Here is a 17010-nt window from a genome sequence, read left to right on the forward strand (position 1 = left end):
AGTAAACTGTAGAGAACTGGAAAAAAAAAACATTTAAACAACATTCCACTGCGGTGGCTAAACGGAAGTAGTCTTCATTTACCGCCAACACGCTCCGTCCTTTGGACTTCATCCGTGACGTTGGCAAAAGAACGAAAACCAGACCGGTAAGATTCTTGTTTTTTGTCACAATGGTCCAATGTCTTCGCCAAAGCCCATAACTCATGACCACGGAGATACTACGGGCATTTATTTGGCTTTCTGCTGAGCGTGTTCAATAGTTTCTTCTTCTTCGTTGTCAGTGAGTCAAACTGTCACTGCTAGTACAGCGCCGCCTTCAGGCTGGTGGAGCCATGACTGCTTCGGGAGCTCGGAGGAGCAAAGATCAGGGGCGTAAAAGTCATTTGGGGGCCCAAGGCAACCCTGTTATACCTGTGAAATATAAATGCTTCCATCACATCAAGTTACGGGAAGGATGAATGCACATTAAAAAGGAAAAAGTTCCACCCTCTCGAGAGTGGGCGGGTCCACGAGCCATGAGTCAGAGTCACACCATAAAACCAACAGACACATTTGACCTCCACTCTTTTTCCCTGCTACCTTTCTTCTCCTTCTACCAACACCAGACATCCATCATCATGATGATGTGCGGAGGACTCAACGAGCCTAAGGCTGCCGACCCAAAGATCCAGGCCATCTGCGAGAAAGTGAGTCTCAATGTGGCCTTTAAGGGACTGTTAAGGTCCGCTCTAACTCTCTAACTCTCTGACTTGTCTCACCAGGTGAAGCCTCATGTTGAGCAGAAAGCCGGCAAGTCTTTTGACGTCTTCACTGCCAAGATGTATCGGGAGCAGGTGGTGGCTGGGACCAACTTCTTCATCAAGGTATGCACAACCCCCCAACCCCCACCCACACGGGTGGCTCCGTCTTGTTTGGGACAAAAAAAACACAAAAAATAAGCAAGAGAAGAACATGGATTTGTGTTTCTAAACATACTCGTGTTGCTTTGCATGTTCCTTGCCAGATAACTGAAAGTGTGAACTCCGTCAAAGTGGAATAGAATCAAGTGAGTTACTCACCGATGTCGTTTTGTCCTGGTGCTTTTCCGCAGGTGCACGTGGGGGGAGAGGATCACATCCACATCTGCGTCTTCAAAAAGCTGTCGTGCAACCCAGGAGAAGATCTGCAGCTGAGCGGCATCCAGGAGTCAAAGAGCCACTCCGACCCCATCGAGTACTTCTGAGAGACTCGGCGTGTGAACGATTCTTTTGACAAAGCGCACCTCTGTGTATGTTCATGGTGAGTTGTGTCGCGGATGAACCAATAAAGAATCCACACTGATTTTGCTTTGTGTTTCATCTTCAGTGGGAAGACATTTTAGCACATTCTAAGCGCAGTCATTTAAAACGTCTTCTAAAAAAGTGAAATAAAGTTGGCTTAGGAAGGAAATGCTTCATTCCTCTATCATCCCTTGGCACTAGTAAAAGGATATCTGGAGTGTAGTCCAATTTGAAAGACAGCAAAAGATGAAATAATCCAGAATTTTTATTGAGATTAACGCTGAACAATCATGTTAATTGAGGTCTTTGGTCCTGGGGGGGGTCAAGGGCCGCCTGTCCCAATACTTCTGCACCAGTCGCCCCTTTGGCAACACTTTGTCATTCAATAGCAGGACAAAGTGTCTCCAAACTTTTGACTAGTGGCATATAATAATAATAATAACAATAATAATAATTTAGCCATTTAGGTGAGATGGAGTTCAATCCTGTTTCTCACCTCCTGTATTAAAATGCTGGCCTTGCAACCTTTTTTTGGCCCCATGGCGGCTTATTTAGTAAAACAGTCGGTCAGCAAGGCGTACGGGGCTTTGCTTGGGGACTAGATTCTGCGGAAGGATACAGTTCAGGGAAAACAGCCCCCTTTGCACATGCAATATGTCATGTCTGAAAAGCAACAGCGGAGGCATACAAACACTCGGGTTTGAGCGCACTACGCAGGTCAAGCATATTTCAAGGAAAAACAACTTGAGTGTTTGTTGGCTTAATTGGAACAACTTTTTGCTGCATATTTTTATCCAATTAAAAAAAAACGAAAGTGAGAAAGCATTTAAATCACACGTACGTGCAGACAGACACCAAAAAGACCTTCCACGTGTTTTTTCACTGGCTCGACGTGTTGTGAAAGTCCTGCAGATTGCAGAACAGACTATGGACGCCCCCTCCTTAAAGCATTTGACTCTCCTGTTGTGACACACACGTAAACCCACACGTCGTCACGTACTATTCAGCCTCAGCCGACGCCCTGTGAAAATATTCACATTTTCATCTGACTTTGCAAACATTGCAGCCACTCCACCATGGGCTTTGTCCTCCATCTGTCAGCCTTTCAGCTGCCACAAAGACGCCACACACACGTCAACACATGACGGCCAGGAATGCTCCAATCACCGGCAAAACACCCATCCCTTCGTTTCTTACCACGCTTGGCTTCTTTAGCGTCACGGGTGAGCGGGAGCCTATCCCAGACGACTTGTTAGCAGTCAATCACAGTACACGTGTACTCATGCATTTCTCACACCCCCACTTCCTGACTCTGATCAATACAAAGTATTGATGGAAAGGACTGTTTATCATGTGCTTGTGGTATGATGGTACACACCTATACTGCGGTTGTATCGTAATGGTACACACTTATACTGCGGTTGTATCCTACACACTTATACTGCGGTGGTATCCTAATGGTACACACTTATACTGCGGTTGTATCGTAATGGTACACACTTATACTGCAGTTGTATCATAATGGTACACACTTATACTGCGGTGGTATCCTAATGGTACACACTTATACTGCAGTTGCATCGTAATGGTACACACGTACATGTACTCCTAAGCTTTGTTTGCAATATGGATTGAGCCAGAGCTCTCTAATTGTTCAATAATAACATTCATACTTTAAAAATGATTTGGTAAGATAATTACTTCATAACCAGTGAAAGTATTTATTACATTAAATTACATTACACTTGCATTTCGGTTTTCCGTTGTTTTATAACATTTCCTGTGTGGTGCTCTTAATTTGTTTTCTTATTTCCTGTTTTGGGATCATGCAATGATCAGCAGCTCTGCTTCAGCTGGTAAGGGCTGGCAGAAGCACCTGCTGGTCATTTTTAATCAAGATATCATTTGGTGTAGTTGGCACTTTCTCCAAGTTGCATTTGCCATGGACCTTTCCTGCCTGCTTACTGCCTGCTTACTGCGTTTGGTGAGTGTGACTACAGATGTAGATGACCATCACCAGCATGTCAATGAATAATAGGATCACATTACTGTAAAGTGCCACAAACTGTCCTCAGTTGAGCATATTTCTAAATTATTATTATTATTATTATGAAATCAAATGACATGAAACCAAAAGGGCTTTTCCCATGAAAAGTGGAAGTTGATGTTGTGTGGGAGGTTGCAACCTCCATGGAGGGCGTGTTCATGAATCATTTGTAAATATTTCCAAACTTGAAAAGTTAAAACTGCTCTTTCGTCCTCCATCCTCTTTCTCGTAATTGAAAGAGATAAAGTATTATTAAATTCATGCCTAAAACCACCAAAGTGGTAAGCTGCCTTTCTTGTTTATTATTGAAAATATTTAGTATTTCTGCTCATTTTAGGATACTTATAGTGAGAAGTAGGTTACAGTTGACCGCCGGCACCCACTCTCACTCAATCACTCTCAATGATGAAATGTTAAAATTGATCATACTGTTGCAAATAAGGGAGGTGCAACGTTTGGTTCCTCCTCAAGTGCTTGTTTTAGTCACATTGCATCTATGCATGCATTACATTTGAAGGAACATTTGTGCGCCAAAGCACAGAATTGTTTGATTGTATTATGTATTTTAATCACTAGTATATAAATGGAATGGGCCCAAATTGAATTGGACATTTGACTTAGTAACGTAAAGAGGACTTCGGTGGGCATCTCTGTGTGGAGTTTGCATGTTCTCCCCGTGCATGCGTGGGTTTTCTCCGTGTATTCCAGTTTCCTCCCCCATTCCAAAAACATGCTAGGTTAATTGACGACTCCAAATTGTCCATAGGTATGAATGTGAGTGTGAATGGTTGTTTGTCTTTATGTGCCCTGGGATTGGCTGACCACCAGTCCAGGGTGTACCCCGCCTCTTGCCTGAAGACAGCTGGGATAGGCTCCTTCATGCCTGCGACCCTCGTGAGGAGAAATGGATGGATGGACTTGGGTGTGTTGCCAGCGCTTTAAAGGTGAATGATTTTGTGTTATTTTGAAGTGACAATAAATGTACTTTAATACAAGCTGTACACTGACTACTTTATATTGAAAAGTGTCATTTTTTTCAGTGTTGTTCCACAAAAAGGTGTAAATTTTTTTCTGAAATGTAGACCGTACCAGACTGTATAGACTGTAGACAGTACTCTTGTAACGTTCCTTCTGACCATGCGCTTTTTTGGGAAGTGATGGGATATGTTTTCTGGTTGGATGTTTTGAGGTGTAGGAGGGGCGCGGTGACAGCAAAAGGATTTGTTGAGCACTGACTGCCCTCAGGTGGTGGAGTAGATGAAATGCATTACTTTGTTTATTTTCATTGTATTTTTTTTTCTCACTTTTCAGCAGTCATCCATTGGAAAAACACACCAGGATTCTTTTTGAAAATATTTCATTATCTTTAAAAAAAAAAGTCATACTTCTGTCATCAAAGAAGCACATGGAAGGCTGTTTTAACGATGCGGGACAAAAATCACACCGGGACACGAGCAAGACGGAGGACGAAGAAAGGTCCGAGCAGTCTGGAGCCAAGATGTCGGCGGCAGGTCACAGTTTCAGGGTCCGTCCATTGTTTGGGACGCAGTCACTTCACCTTAGGAGGCGTGTAGTGGATTCGACACCTTTCGTTAAAAACCTGCAATGGAAACATCGTCAAGTCGGAATAGAAATATAAAAATGGCAAAGTAGCATACCTTCAGGCTTCTATCGTTGACAACCTCCTCAACGTTCAGCTCAGACTGCATGAGCTTTAACTGGAAGAAGAAGAGGAATGAGAAAGCGAGTCCGACTCCAAATGAGCTGGTCTTCAAGAGGACAATTACTTTGGTCTGTTCTTTTCTAAGCTGCTTGATGAGAGCCAAGTTGTCTCCATCTTTGGTCCTGGCCTCTCGCAGTTGTCCCACCACCTCAGACGCTTGGGTGATGCACGTCTTGATGGCTTTGTCTCTGCTCAGATGGGCCTCCATCATCTGCAACACAAACAGCCAGAAGTCGCTTGGAAGTCACGACAGCAGAAATCAGTCGGCCACTCACCGATTGGTAGAGTTGCTTGCACGTTTGTGTGGCGTCCACTTTGCCCGAGAAGGAGACTGTGGGCACGGTGGTGTTCAGGGAGTGGACGATGCGATCATCGATGGTGCGCATTGCCCTCAGCATCTCCTGGAAGACGTAGGAAAGGTCACTTTGACGAGAAACGCCTTCAGTGGTACACCCCGCATGCCAACATGGCCAGTGAAGACCCACCAATAAGGTGAATTTTAAAATGACTAAATGGACATATTATACGTGTGTGTGTGTGTGTGTGTGTGTGTACAGTACTATTGAGTTATTGGGACTGAATGCAAATGTGAATAAACTCGAGAAACTGCCGCAACGTGTTCTGCGATTCACATGTTACAACTCCTGCAGATTACAGAACACTTTAGTCTTCACACAAGGGGTCACGTAGTCTGTTAAAAAACACACGGCCGGGCCTCTCAACTTTATCGACCCGGTGCCTCGACCCGAGTCAATTGGGCACAGGAATGAAAAGCTTTCAATAATCCTCATTTGGGATTACCTGAAACATGGAAAAGTCCTCACAGTCTAATGTTCCATAGGGCGCCGCCATAGTGGATCGCGCGGACCTCTCAGGTGGCTGTTCAATGCAATGCCTTTCGGCGGGTAAATATATGACTACATCGACTAACATTAGGTATGTAGAGTAAACAATTTAAATTGGTATATTGTATGCGTATTTTCTATGTTAAAACAAGTGAATGTCTAATACTAACTAAAGGTGCTATGCTAGAGCGATTTTTATCAGGCGAACAACACAGACTACTATCACTCATCGAAGGGGTCCTCGAGGCGACTTTGCTGCTAGGCTAGGTTGTGCTATGTTATGCTAAATGGTTGACTTTCAGCAGCAGACGGGACTGGACGTGTTTCTGCACACGTCTGCGATAATCTAGTTTCGAATACTTTTAACACACGAAAGAAAACGGCATGAATTTAGTCAGGTCCCGACTTTCCGTTGGTAACCTCTTGGGTTCGTAAGCATTTAAATTTTATTTCCATTTTCCTTCCGAGCATTTACCAACCTGTAGTTCCTACATTGTTTGTATCAATATGTCATAGTCATTTTTTGATATGTTAAACTATAAATCTGTTTTAAATTTAACTTCAACTGCTGTAAACTATGTCACCTTTTGTAAACTCCTGTATTGTGAAATACACCATTTAGGGTAAGAACAAGGATGACAAAATGTGTTGTGAAATGTATTAAGCGGGACATTGAACACCTCTCCGCTCGTAAACTTATTTTTTGGGTTACGATTTATGTGGTATTTGTTTTATTAATTATTTCATTGCAACTTTGTATCACATTCAACTAGCTAAAACATTATCAGTCTGTAGATGTCCAACCATAAACATGCAGTCATTCCCACCGCCGTTTTATTTGTGTTCAGGTGGGTTGGAGATAGCTTTTTACTGGTTACTGTTTTGGCACAGGTCAGCGGCACAGACACATCAGAGGGATGTGCAATAAACCACAGGAGGTCAAAACAGAGCCGCCACCTGCAGCTCCAGCACAAGGTAACAATCACATTATCACAAATCAAATCACATATATGGTCTTTGTCACACACACCATAAATTAAATCACACACACGTCCATCAGGACACGACGTTTGGGATCTGTTTTCCAGCTGAGTTTGAAGCGCCACAGGAAGTGTGTGTGTGTGTGTGTGTGTGTGTGTTGTTTTTTAAGTGTTTGTTTTGGACTTGCGCGCCATGTTCTTGGTGTTATGTGTTCTCCCACGCAGCATCTCCTCGTCTGGGCTTCAAGATCCCAGGCTACAGACCCTCGCAGCTGGACAAGAAGATTCTAGTGTGGTCGGGACGCTACAAAGGAGCAGAGGAGATACCAGAGTTTGTGTCGTAAGTCGACTCTTCCTGTTTACCCCACGATGAATATACATCACAGGAAAAGAGCTCATTAAATGGTTCTTCTGGGGATGGTGGCGAGAGGAAGTAATTGGTGTGGTTCCTGATGCTGCAATAAGACCACCATGTCAAAAACTGTATGTGTGTGTGTGTCCACAGGTTTGAAACACTGGATGCTGCCAGAAACCGAGTCCGAGTGAAAGCCTGCTATGTGATGATGGCGGCAACAATAGGTGGCTGTTTGCTGATGGTCATCCTGGGCAAACGGGTGAGCGCTTTGTGTGTGCGTGTCCATGCACGGATGCATTGACATTTGAGGTTCATCATTTAGGATCTATAAATAACCTTCAATTTGGTCATTGCAGGCCGCGAGCAGACATGAGTCCCTGACGGACCAGAACATGAAGAAGAAGGCTAAATGGAGGGAGGATCTACAGAGAGAGCAGGAAGCAGCGGTTGCCCTGTCTGACAAGGCTCAGTGATGGAGGATGACGACAAACAAAGGCACATCCGGGTATCTCCCCTCGCTGATTCATATGCATCACCGCCAGTGACTAGAACGGCCTGACTCTGTATAATACATAATTATTTGGTAATCTGTGACAAGTTAAAAAAAAAAACATACCTCAAGAAAATGCTTCTTACATATTTTAAATTTCATTCTAACATCAAGAAGGTCCCATTTTGTTCATGTGACGTCTGCGTTTGTACGTGAAACAGGCCAAAAACACACAAGTCAATTAAAGTCATCTTTGTTGATCACATGACTGAATGAGGACAATGAAGGCGCTTGACTCCATGCTTGATGGGATGCCTTTTATGCAAATGTCAGAACAGGGCAGAGTTGCACAAACTCAATACTACAGCGGTGAACAGTGTCCGAGCTAGCCATCTCTTCCACAGACTGTGACAAATGTAATGTAAAGAGGACTAGGTAAACATTCAGATTAGCTAACTAAAGGCGATCACCAGAGTTTTCAAGTTTCATCTGGAGTCTTGCTGAAATTAACTGGATTCATGGTGAAGAATAATGGCACAATAGGCAATGTGACATAAAAGGAAACTATTCAGACCCAAAAGCTGAAGTGTGAGTGAAAAGATTTGGCATGATCATATGAGAAAATACTATCATGGCAACGTGGGTCAAGACGCCATGTTGCCGTGGACAATGTCACCAATTGTCAGATTGTTAGGTCAGAGTGTTTCTTGTCGCTCTGCTTGGAATTAGTGTGCTAACACTTGTAGTCCCCAATGTGCTGGAGTCCCTTTTGTCAGAGTGGTTATCTGAAGTAATCCTCGCGTCCTGAGAGGGGAAGAGCCGTGTCATCAAGCAGTTAAATAGTAAATGTAACAACAAAAGTATTTGTCCTCAATGAGCAGGCGTCAGTCCTCAACTAAAGTGCTGTGAAATAAAATGATGGTAGTAAAAATCCCCACTGGTCTGCTTGCAGGACAGTCTCCAGGGTTTATTAGTCTGGTCCAATTGTCTCAGTGCGAGGGAAGACTGCAATTTTCCCCATGCGTCCATGGGAGTATTGGTATCACACCAGAGGCAGTCCTAACTTGTCTTCTGGATGGAGCCCGAGCAGCTGGAGGAGTCTCGGGACTGGGGTGGATGAATGAAATCCAGCAGCCAGGTTTGTTGCTGGCAAGCTCCGCCCCTCAGCGACGCCTACGTCCTAATTTGTCCATCCATGGCTGAGAGAGGTGAGCGAGATCCGCTCCACGTTTTTCGTCTTAAGTGCTGTTCCTAGCGGTCGCTTGAGTCCTTGCGTTGGGCAGTTCAGTCCGGTGGGCAGCGTCTGACAGTCAGTCCAGTGTCTAGGTGAGCTTGTTCACGTCTACCTGTGTGTGGACAAGAAGGTCAAGGTGTTGGAGCTGTGCAGTCCTACCGTTTCCCCCACCGAGAGCTTTGTGGCCTTTTTGTCAAACCCAAAAAGTAAGACTGGGGCGCTGCGGGATATGTTGAGTGAGTTCAAGTGATGACGAATGGGGCGCACACAGGTGAGCTCAACGATGAGTGGAACCTTCACCGGCCGCCCAACAGGACAGCAGACTTGACCCATGCTCACGTACGCGCACACGCTCCAGTAATTTGTCATTTATGTAATTACGATAAAATCAATCTCTCTTGACAATGAGGAGGGGGGAGGAACGAGGCGAGCCTGGGGTTGCTGACGGCTCCTCCTCGACCATGGTGGCGGTGGCGGGCAGAGAAATGAGCTGAGGATGAAGGTGGCAGCGCAGATTGAGCTTTATAGTTGGAAGCCTTCCATGGGCGCCTCGCACTGCTGGAAGAGGAACTGCTGCTGCTGCAGATCCACGGCCGGAGCGAGAGACGCATCCTCATCCTCCGTGTTGAAGTAGCGCTCGATCAAGTCGTACGCTTTCTGGTAGATGTCCTGGTTCTCGTGGCCCTGCAGGAACTCCAGCTTGTCCAGACCTGAATAGTTGGTAAGTAGGACAATAATTACCACAAAATGTCTTTCACACTTTGTTAGATTGCAGCCCAGTGGGAAACACTATGGAGATTTCATGTAATGACACAGACTACGCAGACAGTCCTGTTATGTGTTTGTTAGCGCCCTACATCTAAAATGAGTGGATGTATGGAAACGAGTGAACAATGGTTAAGATAGAAGGGGAGTGTTACTGCTGCTGGAGGCTAATGGATGTGTTACAACAATAGTTGCTCGCGCAAATGCTGATCCGAAATCGAACGGGAAGGTGTTTGCAGGGGTGGACCAGACACTGACTGTGTTTGCAAGGAGGGATCAAGTGGGGAAGCAGCAGTGTGTACCGTAGGCCTCCTCGATGAGTGCACAGTAGGGGTTGATGCCACCTCCCCTCTTGGCCTCCAGTTCACCCAGTCGCAGGATGTTCTCGATGCCATTCAGGGCCACCTGAACTATTTTGGAGTCCATCAGCGTGAGCAAATCACACAGGGGTTTTATGCAGCCAAGTTCCACGAGGTGCCTGCAGGTGGTAGCACAAACGGTTCATGTATCCCGTTTTTATGCAGAGTAGTGATGGATCTTAAGCACCCCAACCTGATCTGCTCAGCAGAGCCCCCAGAGGTGGCGTTGGTAATCGCCCATGCTGCCTCCTTCCTTGTGCGAAACTCTGCCACTTGTAGGATAGTGATGAGCGGAGGCAGCAGATTTGCATCTATCACCATCTGTTATGGACGTACGAAGGTTCAGAGAAAATGCTCACGGCACTGCCAGGTGTTGGTGTTGTTATTCTTGGCTATGGCATGCCACTCTGACCTGTATTTGTGCTCGGTTCCCTGCTGTGATGTTGGAGATGGTCCAGCAGGCTTCCTTCTTGATGGACTCTTTGGGGCTGCTCAGAAGATGAAGAAGGGACTGCAGTGCTGAACAGTTTAGGATAACCTAGACCACATGACGCCACAGTCAGACGCAAGCCGCATCTCCACGTACGTGTGAACGTTGCCATCACCTGTGTCTGAAAGTCATCCCCAGTAACAATATTTCCAACAGCTCGTAGAGCAGGAGACACCACCTTGTAGTCACTGTGCCTGAGACAAGACAAAAACCGTGGTCAGAAGATGGCCCAGTGTGTCACTGTTTGCTGCTGCTGGAAGAGCTTCTTACATCAGTAACTCCACCAGCCTGCGACACACTCCTGAGTCGATCACGGCCTGGATTTTGTCGTTCGGGCCATCAGACAGGTATGAGAGTGCCCAGCAAGCGTCGGCCATGATGTCTGTGTCGTTGACAAAAAGCAGCCAGGACAGCACGCTGAGACATGGGGACACCTGCACGAGAGAGGAACACGTCTGATGTTCTGTTTGCAGCGTGATACTTTCAACCCAAAAAGACATGAAACTACCTTTGCAAAGTCGGGAGGAGGGTTCTTCCCCCTGCACAGGTTGGAGAGCGCCCACACGGCGTTCCTCATCATTGTTAGACGCGTCTGTTTAGCCAATAACCTGCAAGGCGGAGGTTTCACAGCCTGTTGCGTTTACTGACAAACATGCTGTGTGTTAGTTGCTACTCACTGCAGCAGTGAAGGCAGGATGTTGCAGTCTACGACAAAGTCTCTGCATGCGGTGCTGTCTCCTGCTATGTTGCCGAGCGCCCACACCGCCTGCGGGGGCAAAACCACACATTCAGGTCACTTTGTAGTCAGGGGAAAAAAACACAGTGAACACTAGTGAATCCCCCTCACCTGCTCTTGTACATCCTCGAAATCGGAGCTGAGCATTTCTATAAAAATGGGCACAGCACCCGCTTGGATGACCACCCGCGTCTGGTGGGGAGTGCCCGAAGCGATGTTGGTCAGCACCCATGCAGCTTCGAACTAGAGCAATATAGAAAGTGGGAATGACAGACTAAGTGCCGTGAGAAACGTAGAGAGTGGCACACCAAAGGCTAAATCATGCGACAGCGGGGTCCCCACACCTGGTGGGTGCTCACAATGTGGCTTGCAATTCTCTGCCAAAAATGCTAGGGGCAGCGTTTGAGTGAGCAACCACAATTCTCATTCGAAATAATGTATTTTTTGATGGTACCGGTTTCAGTGGAGGGTTTGGATGGAGAGGAGGGAGCCAGCACTGCAACGCTGTTGCACAATGAAGCCTGAAATGATTTATTTCTACCTGCAATGTGCAGTTTTCTCGCCTCTTCAGGAACTCCACAAAGCGCTCCACCACGCCCGGAGTGGCGATGACTTCATCAATGGGTGGATTGGGCTCTGTGGATGGCATGGTGACAATTAACACCACAGTACAAAAAAATGTGGTTGATGATGTTGATGGACAATGGTCTCTATTTGAGGAAAACACTTCACCCTTAGATAGAAGTTTCCGAAATCGCTGGGTGCCAATGAGTTGCTGCTCAGGAGATGTAGAGAAGATCATTTGAGTCATATCCTCAGAGATCACCCCGCCCTGCAGCAGACCAGATGGACAATCCAGAGTGTTTTACCAGCACATCACTGCTGCACCCTTTTTAAAATAAACATCTCCCTCACCGTAAGGGGGTCCATGTTGTTCGCCTGGGACTCCAGGTAGCCGCTGTCAGCCATCCCGTCATCTTCCAGGGTGCCGTCGTCATCCACTGTGGCGACGTTTCTCCTTTTAAACAGCTGGTAGACAAAAGTCAGCAAATGCGTGACTGACCTGTTACCATGACCAGGATTGATTCATCCCGGCAGTTGTCTTTACAATTTGACCTGAAGGTGAACTCACCTGTTCATCCTTCTTCTGTTTGCGAAGTTGCAGACCTTCCTCTTCCCTCCGCCTTCGCATTTCATCTGTGTTGAGGGACTTGTTCTTGTAGCTCTTGAGTCGGGCATTGTCCTTAGTCTGACTCATTGTGCAGCCTGAGCGGACAACAAGATACTTAATGTTCATTAACAGACATCATTGATCACTTATGTAACATCAGCTTAATTACAAGACTTTTCTTCCAGGGTGGTACAAGTTTATCCTGTAGTACAGTCTGGTCTTATCCAATACAGGCATTGCTGATGATCCTTTAAGTATAGCGGTCCAGACGAACGATGACAGCAATACAGTTCAGCAAATGAGGGCATCTGAGGATATTTGGCTAGCTGCCTAGCATTAACTGTACTGCCACGGCGACACGACATGGAATAAACAACACACTTGGTCCAAAATCGAATGTGCTGTCAACCCTGGGGTGTTCTTATCATACTGGGACACGGAAGCGACACCTTAGACGCTCTTTATCGAATGTTCGATCAGCTGGCTAAGGCATGCTAGCACAGTTAGCTAATGCTAGCTTTCAAATGCAGCGCTAACGTTCGTTGGCGTGACAACACCGAGACGGAGCGCCATTTTACCGTCTCTGTCGACGCCTGTGGTTCCGCGCGTTTGGGGAAAATGACAAGTTTGAGCATTTATGGGTTAAACTGAGGTTAGAAATTCAAATGTCACCTGTCAAATCGGGCCCCTTTAATCCCCTTATTCGTTAGGCCTTCTCGAGCCGTCGCCGGTATTGTACTGCGCATGCGCCGTTTCCCCGCACGCCTCCCCAGCCGTTTATACAGGCTCCGCCCTGTCTCGCTGTCAATAATCTTTCAACAACATGATTAAATGACAATATGCTTTTGCATATCTACGTCCTTAAAACGGGTAACATTTGTGGAAGGCATAACTGATTGGATGGGTGGATAACTTCAAGGTGTGCTTTGTGAAAGAGCAGGTTTTGGTTCAAACTTGGAGAGTCGTTCATGGTGCGTGGTGGATTCGTGATAGCCACCTGCTGACCTCGTCTCCTCGTCTCCTGTGTGTGCGTGGGGGGGGGGGGGGGGGTGTGGCGCCACTTTGACCCATCAACATCCTGCGGAACCCAGAGAGAAAAGGGACTCTTCCAACTTAGAGATGAAAGTGGTCCTCATCACTCAAAACTTTTTCTCTTTGCACCTGTGCGTTGGACACGCGTGCCAACGATGAATGCGTGGGGTGGGGGCAAGGGATCATCAAATAAATGGCATCCTCCATGGCACGCGCCCACCAACAAACATGGCCTCCCGCCAGCCCCCCGCTCCGTCCGACGCCCCCGTCTTTGACATGTGGCGCGACTACTTGAACCTGAGTGGTGTCCTGAAGAAGATCCGCAGCGAATACCGGGTGGAGGCAGAGGGCGCCCCCCAGCCGTGCGAGGCGCCCCACCCTGGTGACTCCCCGGAGAGCACTTCTGTGAGCAGCCGTTCGGACAGCAGCTCCACCGTGCGGCCGTCGGCCTTCTGTCCCTTCTGCAAGCGGAACGGAGAGACCTCCGACGTGTACCTCTCCCACAACCTGAAGGCAGACGACGGCAAGGTGGTGTGCCCCGTCCTGTGGAGGTACACCTGTCCGGTGTGTGACGCTACCGGAGACCACGCCCACACACTCCGCTATTGCCCTCTGGCTCAGCGCCTCAAGATGGCCAGGATGATGCCAGGTCCCAAGTTCTGGTAGATGTTTCATGAGATTGTGCGGCCTCTGTTGCGGTTCCTCTCTGTTTGCCATTCTGGCCATGTTTTCACTGCCATGCAACTTCCAATCCAATAAAGATGAATATTTTAGAATGCAGAAAGTAGTATTTGGTCATTCATGTTTGTTATTGTGGTATTAGTCTCTTATTGTGGATCCAAGGCGTTTATTTATTTGTCATTATTTGCCAAAACACTACTTGGGATGACATTGGTGACTGCTAACAGCCAACGATACATTATGCGAAGCTATTATGCTAAGCTATTATGCAGTAATGAAGCAAAGTCCAGCGTACTGTAGGTGTGCATTTTATCATATCATTCAAAACAGCAGCAGGCTTCTGTCACAAAGAGGATCCTGCACTGGTGTTTTTACAATAGGGCCTTTAAAAATGGCAGCCTGTCACCTGGAAAAGGAGTAATTATTAAATCATGATCATTTTCACACACGCTGAATTGTGCAAGTTGGTGTATTTGTGTATGCACCTTTGCATGATCCAAGCACCATTACGGCCATGTGGAGGAGTGTTGTGTTTTGTTGGTAGATTGTGAGTGCGTTGCAGCAGGAATGTATGGAAGATAAGAGGCGCACGTGACCCTGACAGTGGTCATAAACCTTGCTGTTATACAACGAGCTAATGTATAAAAGTGAGGCATCCGCGCGTTGTCTTGTTTGCTCACACTGGGAGGGCTGGGCTGGAGAAAGGTAGGCTTTGTTTGACGTTCAGCTTGCATTTAGCATATTGCGTAATGTTCTCATGTTTGTTGTATTCAGACGCCCACGATGGCGGAACATGATGCTGGACGTCTTGTAGTCATTCTGCTATCTCTCTTCTTATATGTTGTGAGCTTGGTGTTCAACGGCCTCTCTGTGGTTGGAGTGGGTAAGTGAAGCTCTGGTGTTACTCCAATGTTGATGCTTCATTCCGACATGATCCTTCTGCTTGCGTGCAGGTCCTTTCTACACCACCACAGGCAACGTTTCCTCTGTCTTTGAGACCGAGATCACACCCTCGGGATGGACCTTCAGCATCTGGAGCGTCATCTACGTGTGGTTGACCATCATGATCATCTACATCCTGGCTAACCTTTGCAGAAAGTAATGTTTGCAAGCATTTCTAAAGCTGATTCCTGTGGGAATGCTAACAGTGCTGATTTGACTCCTTGCAGGAATGCTTATGGTTATGTTTACTGCAGCCCTCCAGTCTTACCCTACGGATTCTTCATATGCTGGTGTCTCAATCTGTGCTTTAATATCGCCTGGCTGCTGGTTTGGGACAGAGGGTAAGCTTACAATTACAAGAATCTAACAGTCAAATATCAAATATGTTTTTTTCTGGTGTCTTCTATCAAGGCTGATGATTGCAGCGCTTGTTTTTCTCATTCTGGTCGCCGGCACAAACTACGCAATGATCTCTTTTGCCTGCCACGGCCTCCATGTTTATGGAGCGTGGCTAAAGAAATACCACAAAGCAGACCTGTGGCTCATTCGCATACTGGTTAGTATACCCTGCACATTACTAATATAGTCAGTGTTTTCTTTTCGAGATTTACATCCTGTCTCTCTCTGGTACGATAAGCCTACCATAAACGTTCTGCACGGTTTAATAATACGTGTTTTTCTGACTGGAAGTGCAGGTTCAGAATGGCGTGATGATCTACACAACATGGACCACCATCGCCACGCTGATCAACCTGGCTATCGTGCTGACGTACGAGGCAAAGATGTCGCCCACCGACGCCGCCACCGTGTCGTATTGCGCCTTGACTGTCTTGCTGCTCGTATGGTGAGCCTCGTGTGCACACATCTTTTCACCGTTACATTCCAAGCGCTCCAAAAAACACTCCACTCGCCTCCACTCTCAGGTTCTTTGTGGAGAACGTTGTCCTGGACAGGCACGTGCGCTACATCCTCATCGACTACCCGGTTGTGATCTGGGCCTTGGCGGGAAACTTTGATAAACACTACAATGCGGAATCTCCCAGCCGCAGTGGTATCTTCATCGGTAAAGATCTTGGTCACCAGCGTCATACGACAGCAGAAGTTCCACACACGGCTAATTGTGAACTCCCCTCTTGTTGCAGTTGTGCTGTTGGCTGCGTCGTCCTTGCTGTTTGTCGTACGCGTTCTTCTGGTGTTTTGGCGTCACTTCAAACAGCCGCTCTACAACAACATCAGCCCCGAGGCCATGGATCCCATGGAAGCTGCCCAGCGGCAAAAAAAGACACTTCGATAAGCTTTGTTTGGGATAAATGGCTTTCTTTGCAGGTGTACATCTGTTTTGTCTTGACATCTGCTGTTAATAATTTACAGTATGTGACGGCCATAAGCTATATTATCTTGATCTCTGACTGACTGAGCTCTGAACCTTTTTTATAGTACTTTGTAGTACTATAGTACAAACTGATACTGATCAGTACCTACATACTGATCATAAAACTAGTAAACAAGCAACACAGCCCAGTCAACTCGTCTGTACTTTTTTTGTATCCCAATACTGATGTCAATATATTTATTTTTAAATAAACGATGTGTATGAAACTGAGTTCATTTGGTCTCGCAATATTCTATAACTATAAATACTATAACTATATAGTCAAATATTAACACGTGCCTTGTTTTACACTTTTATTTAAACTAATGGAAATGTCACCACAATGTAATTACCATAGTTCACCGAAAGAGAGCAGTATTTCACAGTCCCAAGCTGACAATGCCTGGCAATTAAAACGTAGAAGAACAAAGCGTCATTTGAAGATTTACCCCCGTTTTACCTTCAGGCAGATAAAATTTAGCAACGTCGTTGCTGATCAATAAATATCATACATCATACAAACAGTCAA

The 17010-nt window shown here is 46.3% G+C and overlaps 6 protein-coding genes across 13 annotated transcripts; 4 read left to right on the forward strand and 2 right to left on the reverse strand.

Annotated features, from left to right (window-relative positions):
• Positions 1 to 521: 521 nt before the first annotated feature.
• On the forward strand, positions 522 to 1320 carry LOC131108555 (cystatin-B-like). Its single transcript, XM_058059585.2, has 3 exons — positions 522 to 686; positions 762 to 863; positions 1091 to 1320. The coding sequence occupies exons 1-3, from the start codon at positions 618 to 620 to the stop codon at positions 1220 to 1222; spliced, it is 303 nt and encodes a 100-aa protein (XP_057915568.2). The 5' UTR covers positions 522 to 617; the 3' UTR covers positions 1223 to 1320.
• Positions 1321 to 3126: 1806 nt separating this feature from the next.
• On the forward strand, positions 3127 to 7964 carry fam162a (family with sequence similarity 162 member A). 5 transcript variants are annotated; one of them, XM_058060148.2, is made up of 5 exons: positions 3127 to 3243; positions 6766 to 6849; positions 7080 to 7194; positions 7360 to 7468; positions 7566 to 7964. In XM_058060148.2, the coding sequence occupies exons 2-5, from the start codon at positions 6792 to 6794 to the stop codon at positions 7680 to 7682; spliced, it is 399 nt and encodes a 132-aa protein (XP_057916131.2). In that variant the 5' UTR covers positions 3127 to 3243; positions 6766 to 6791; the 3' UTR covers positions 7683 to 7964. The 5 variants fall into 5 exon arrangements, with proteins under 5 accessions (XP_057916131.2, XP_078648624.1, XP_078648626.1 ...); XM_078792498.1 differs by lacking the exon at positions 3127 to 3243 and adding an exon at positions 4188 to 4250; XM_078792500.1 differs by lacking the exon at positions 3127 to 3243 and adding an exon at positions 5502 to 5521.
• Positions 4562 to 5958, reverse strand: mix23 (mitochondrial matrix import factor 23). Its single transcript, XM_058060145.2, has 5 exons — positions 5831 to 5958; positions 5305 to 5430; positions 5094 to 5240; positions 4965 to 5024; positions 4562 to 4906 (listed from the first exon to the last, which is right to left on the reverse strand). The coding sequence occupies exons 1-5, from the start codon at positions 5879 to 5881 to the stop codon at positions 4856 to 4858; spliced, it is 435 nt and encodes a 144-aa protein (XP_057916128.2). The 5' UTR covers positions 5882 to 5958; the 3' UTR covers positions 4562 to 4855.
• A 38-nt stretch (positions 7965 to 8002) lies between the features above and the next one.
• On the reverse strand, positions 8003 to 13212 carry kpna1 (karyopherin alpha 1 (importin alpha 5)). 4 transcript variants are annotated; one of them, XM_058060142.2, is made up of 14 exons: positions 13127 to 13212; positions 12416 to 12549; positions 12199 to 12312; positions 12016 to 12115; positions 11825 to 11919; positions 11395 to 11526; positions 11225 to 11313; positions 11056 to 11155; positions 10818 to 10981; positions 10663 to 10741; positions 10470 to 10595; positions 10251 to 10378; positions 10001 to 10176; positions 8003 to 9643 (listed from the first exon to the last, which is right to left on the reverse strand). In XM_058060142.2, the coding sequence occupies exons 2-14, from the start codon at positions 12539 to 12541 to the stop codon at positions 9456 to 9458; spliced, it is 1617 nt and encodes a 538-aa protein (XP_057916125.2). In that variant the 5' UTR covers positions 12542 to 12549; positions 13127 to 13212; the 3' UTR covers positions 8003 to 9455. The 4 variants fall into 4 exon arrangements, with proteins under 4 accessions (XP_057916125.2, XP_057916126.2, XP_078648621.1 ...); XM_058060143.2 differs by lacking the exon at positions 13127 to 13212 and adding an exon at positions 13033 to 13048; XM_078792495.1 differs by having other exon boundaries at positions 11825 to 12115.
• A 335-nt stretch (positions 13213 to 13547) lies between these two features.
• Positions 13548 to 14967, forward strand: LOC131108812 (nanos homolog 2-like). Its single transcript, XM_078791771.1, has 2 exons — positions 13548 to 14148; positions 14942 to 14967. Coding segments are annotated over exons 1-2 (504 nt in total). The 5' UTR covers positions 13548 to 13645; the 3' UTR covers positions 14943 to 14967.
• On the forward strand, positions 14951 to 16664 carry LOC131108809 (uncharacterized). Its single transcript, XM_058060144.2, has 7 exons — positions 14951 to 15050; positions 15121 to 15265; positions 15337 to 15450; positions 15521 to 15665; positions 15805 to 15953; positions 16033 to 16172; positions 16252 to 16664. Exons 1-7 carry the CDS (start codon positions 14951 to 14953, stop codon positions 16401 to 16403), a joined length of 945 nt encoding a protein of 314 aa, XP_057916127.2. The 3' UTR covers positions 16404 to 16664.
• Positions 16665 to 17010: the final 346 nt, after the last annotated feature.

Source organism: Doryrhamphus excisus, linkage group LG7 (assembly GCF_037039965.1).
Source record: "Doryrhamphus excisus strain RoL-2023G ecotype Guam linkage group LG7, RoL_Dexc_Guam_v1.1, whole genome shotgun sequence".
Lineage (NCBI taxonomy): Eukaryota > Metazoa > Chordata > Actinopteri > Syngnathiformes > Syngnathidae > Doryrhamphus > Doryrhamphus excisus.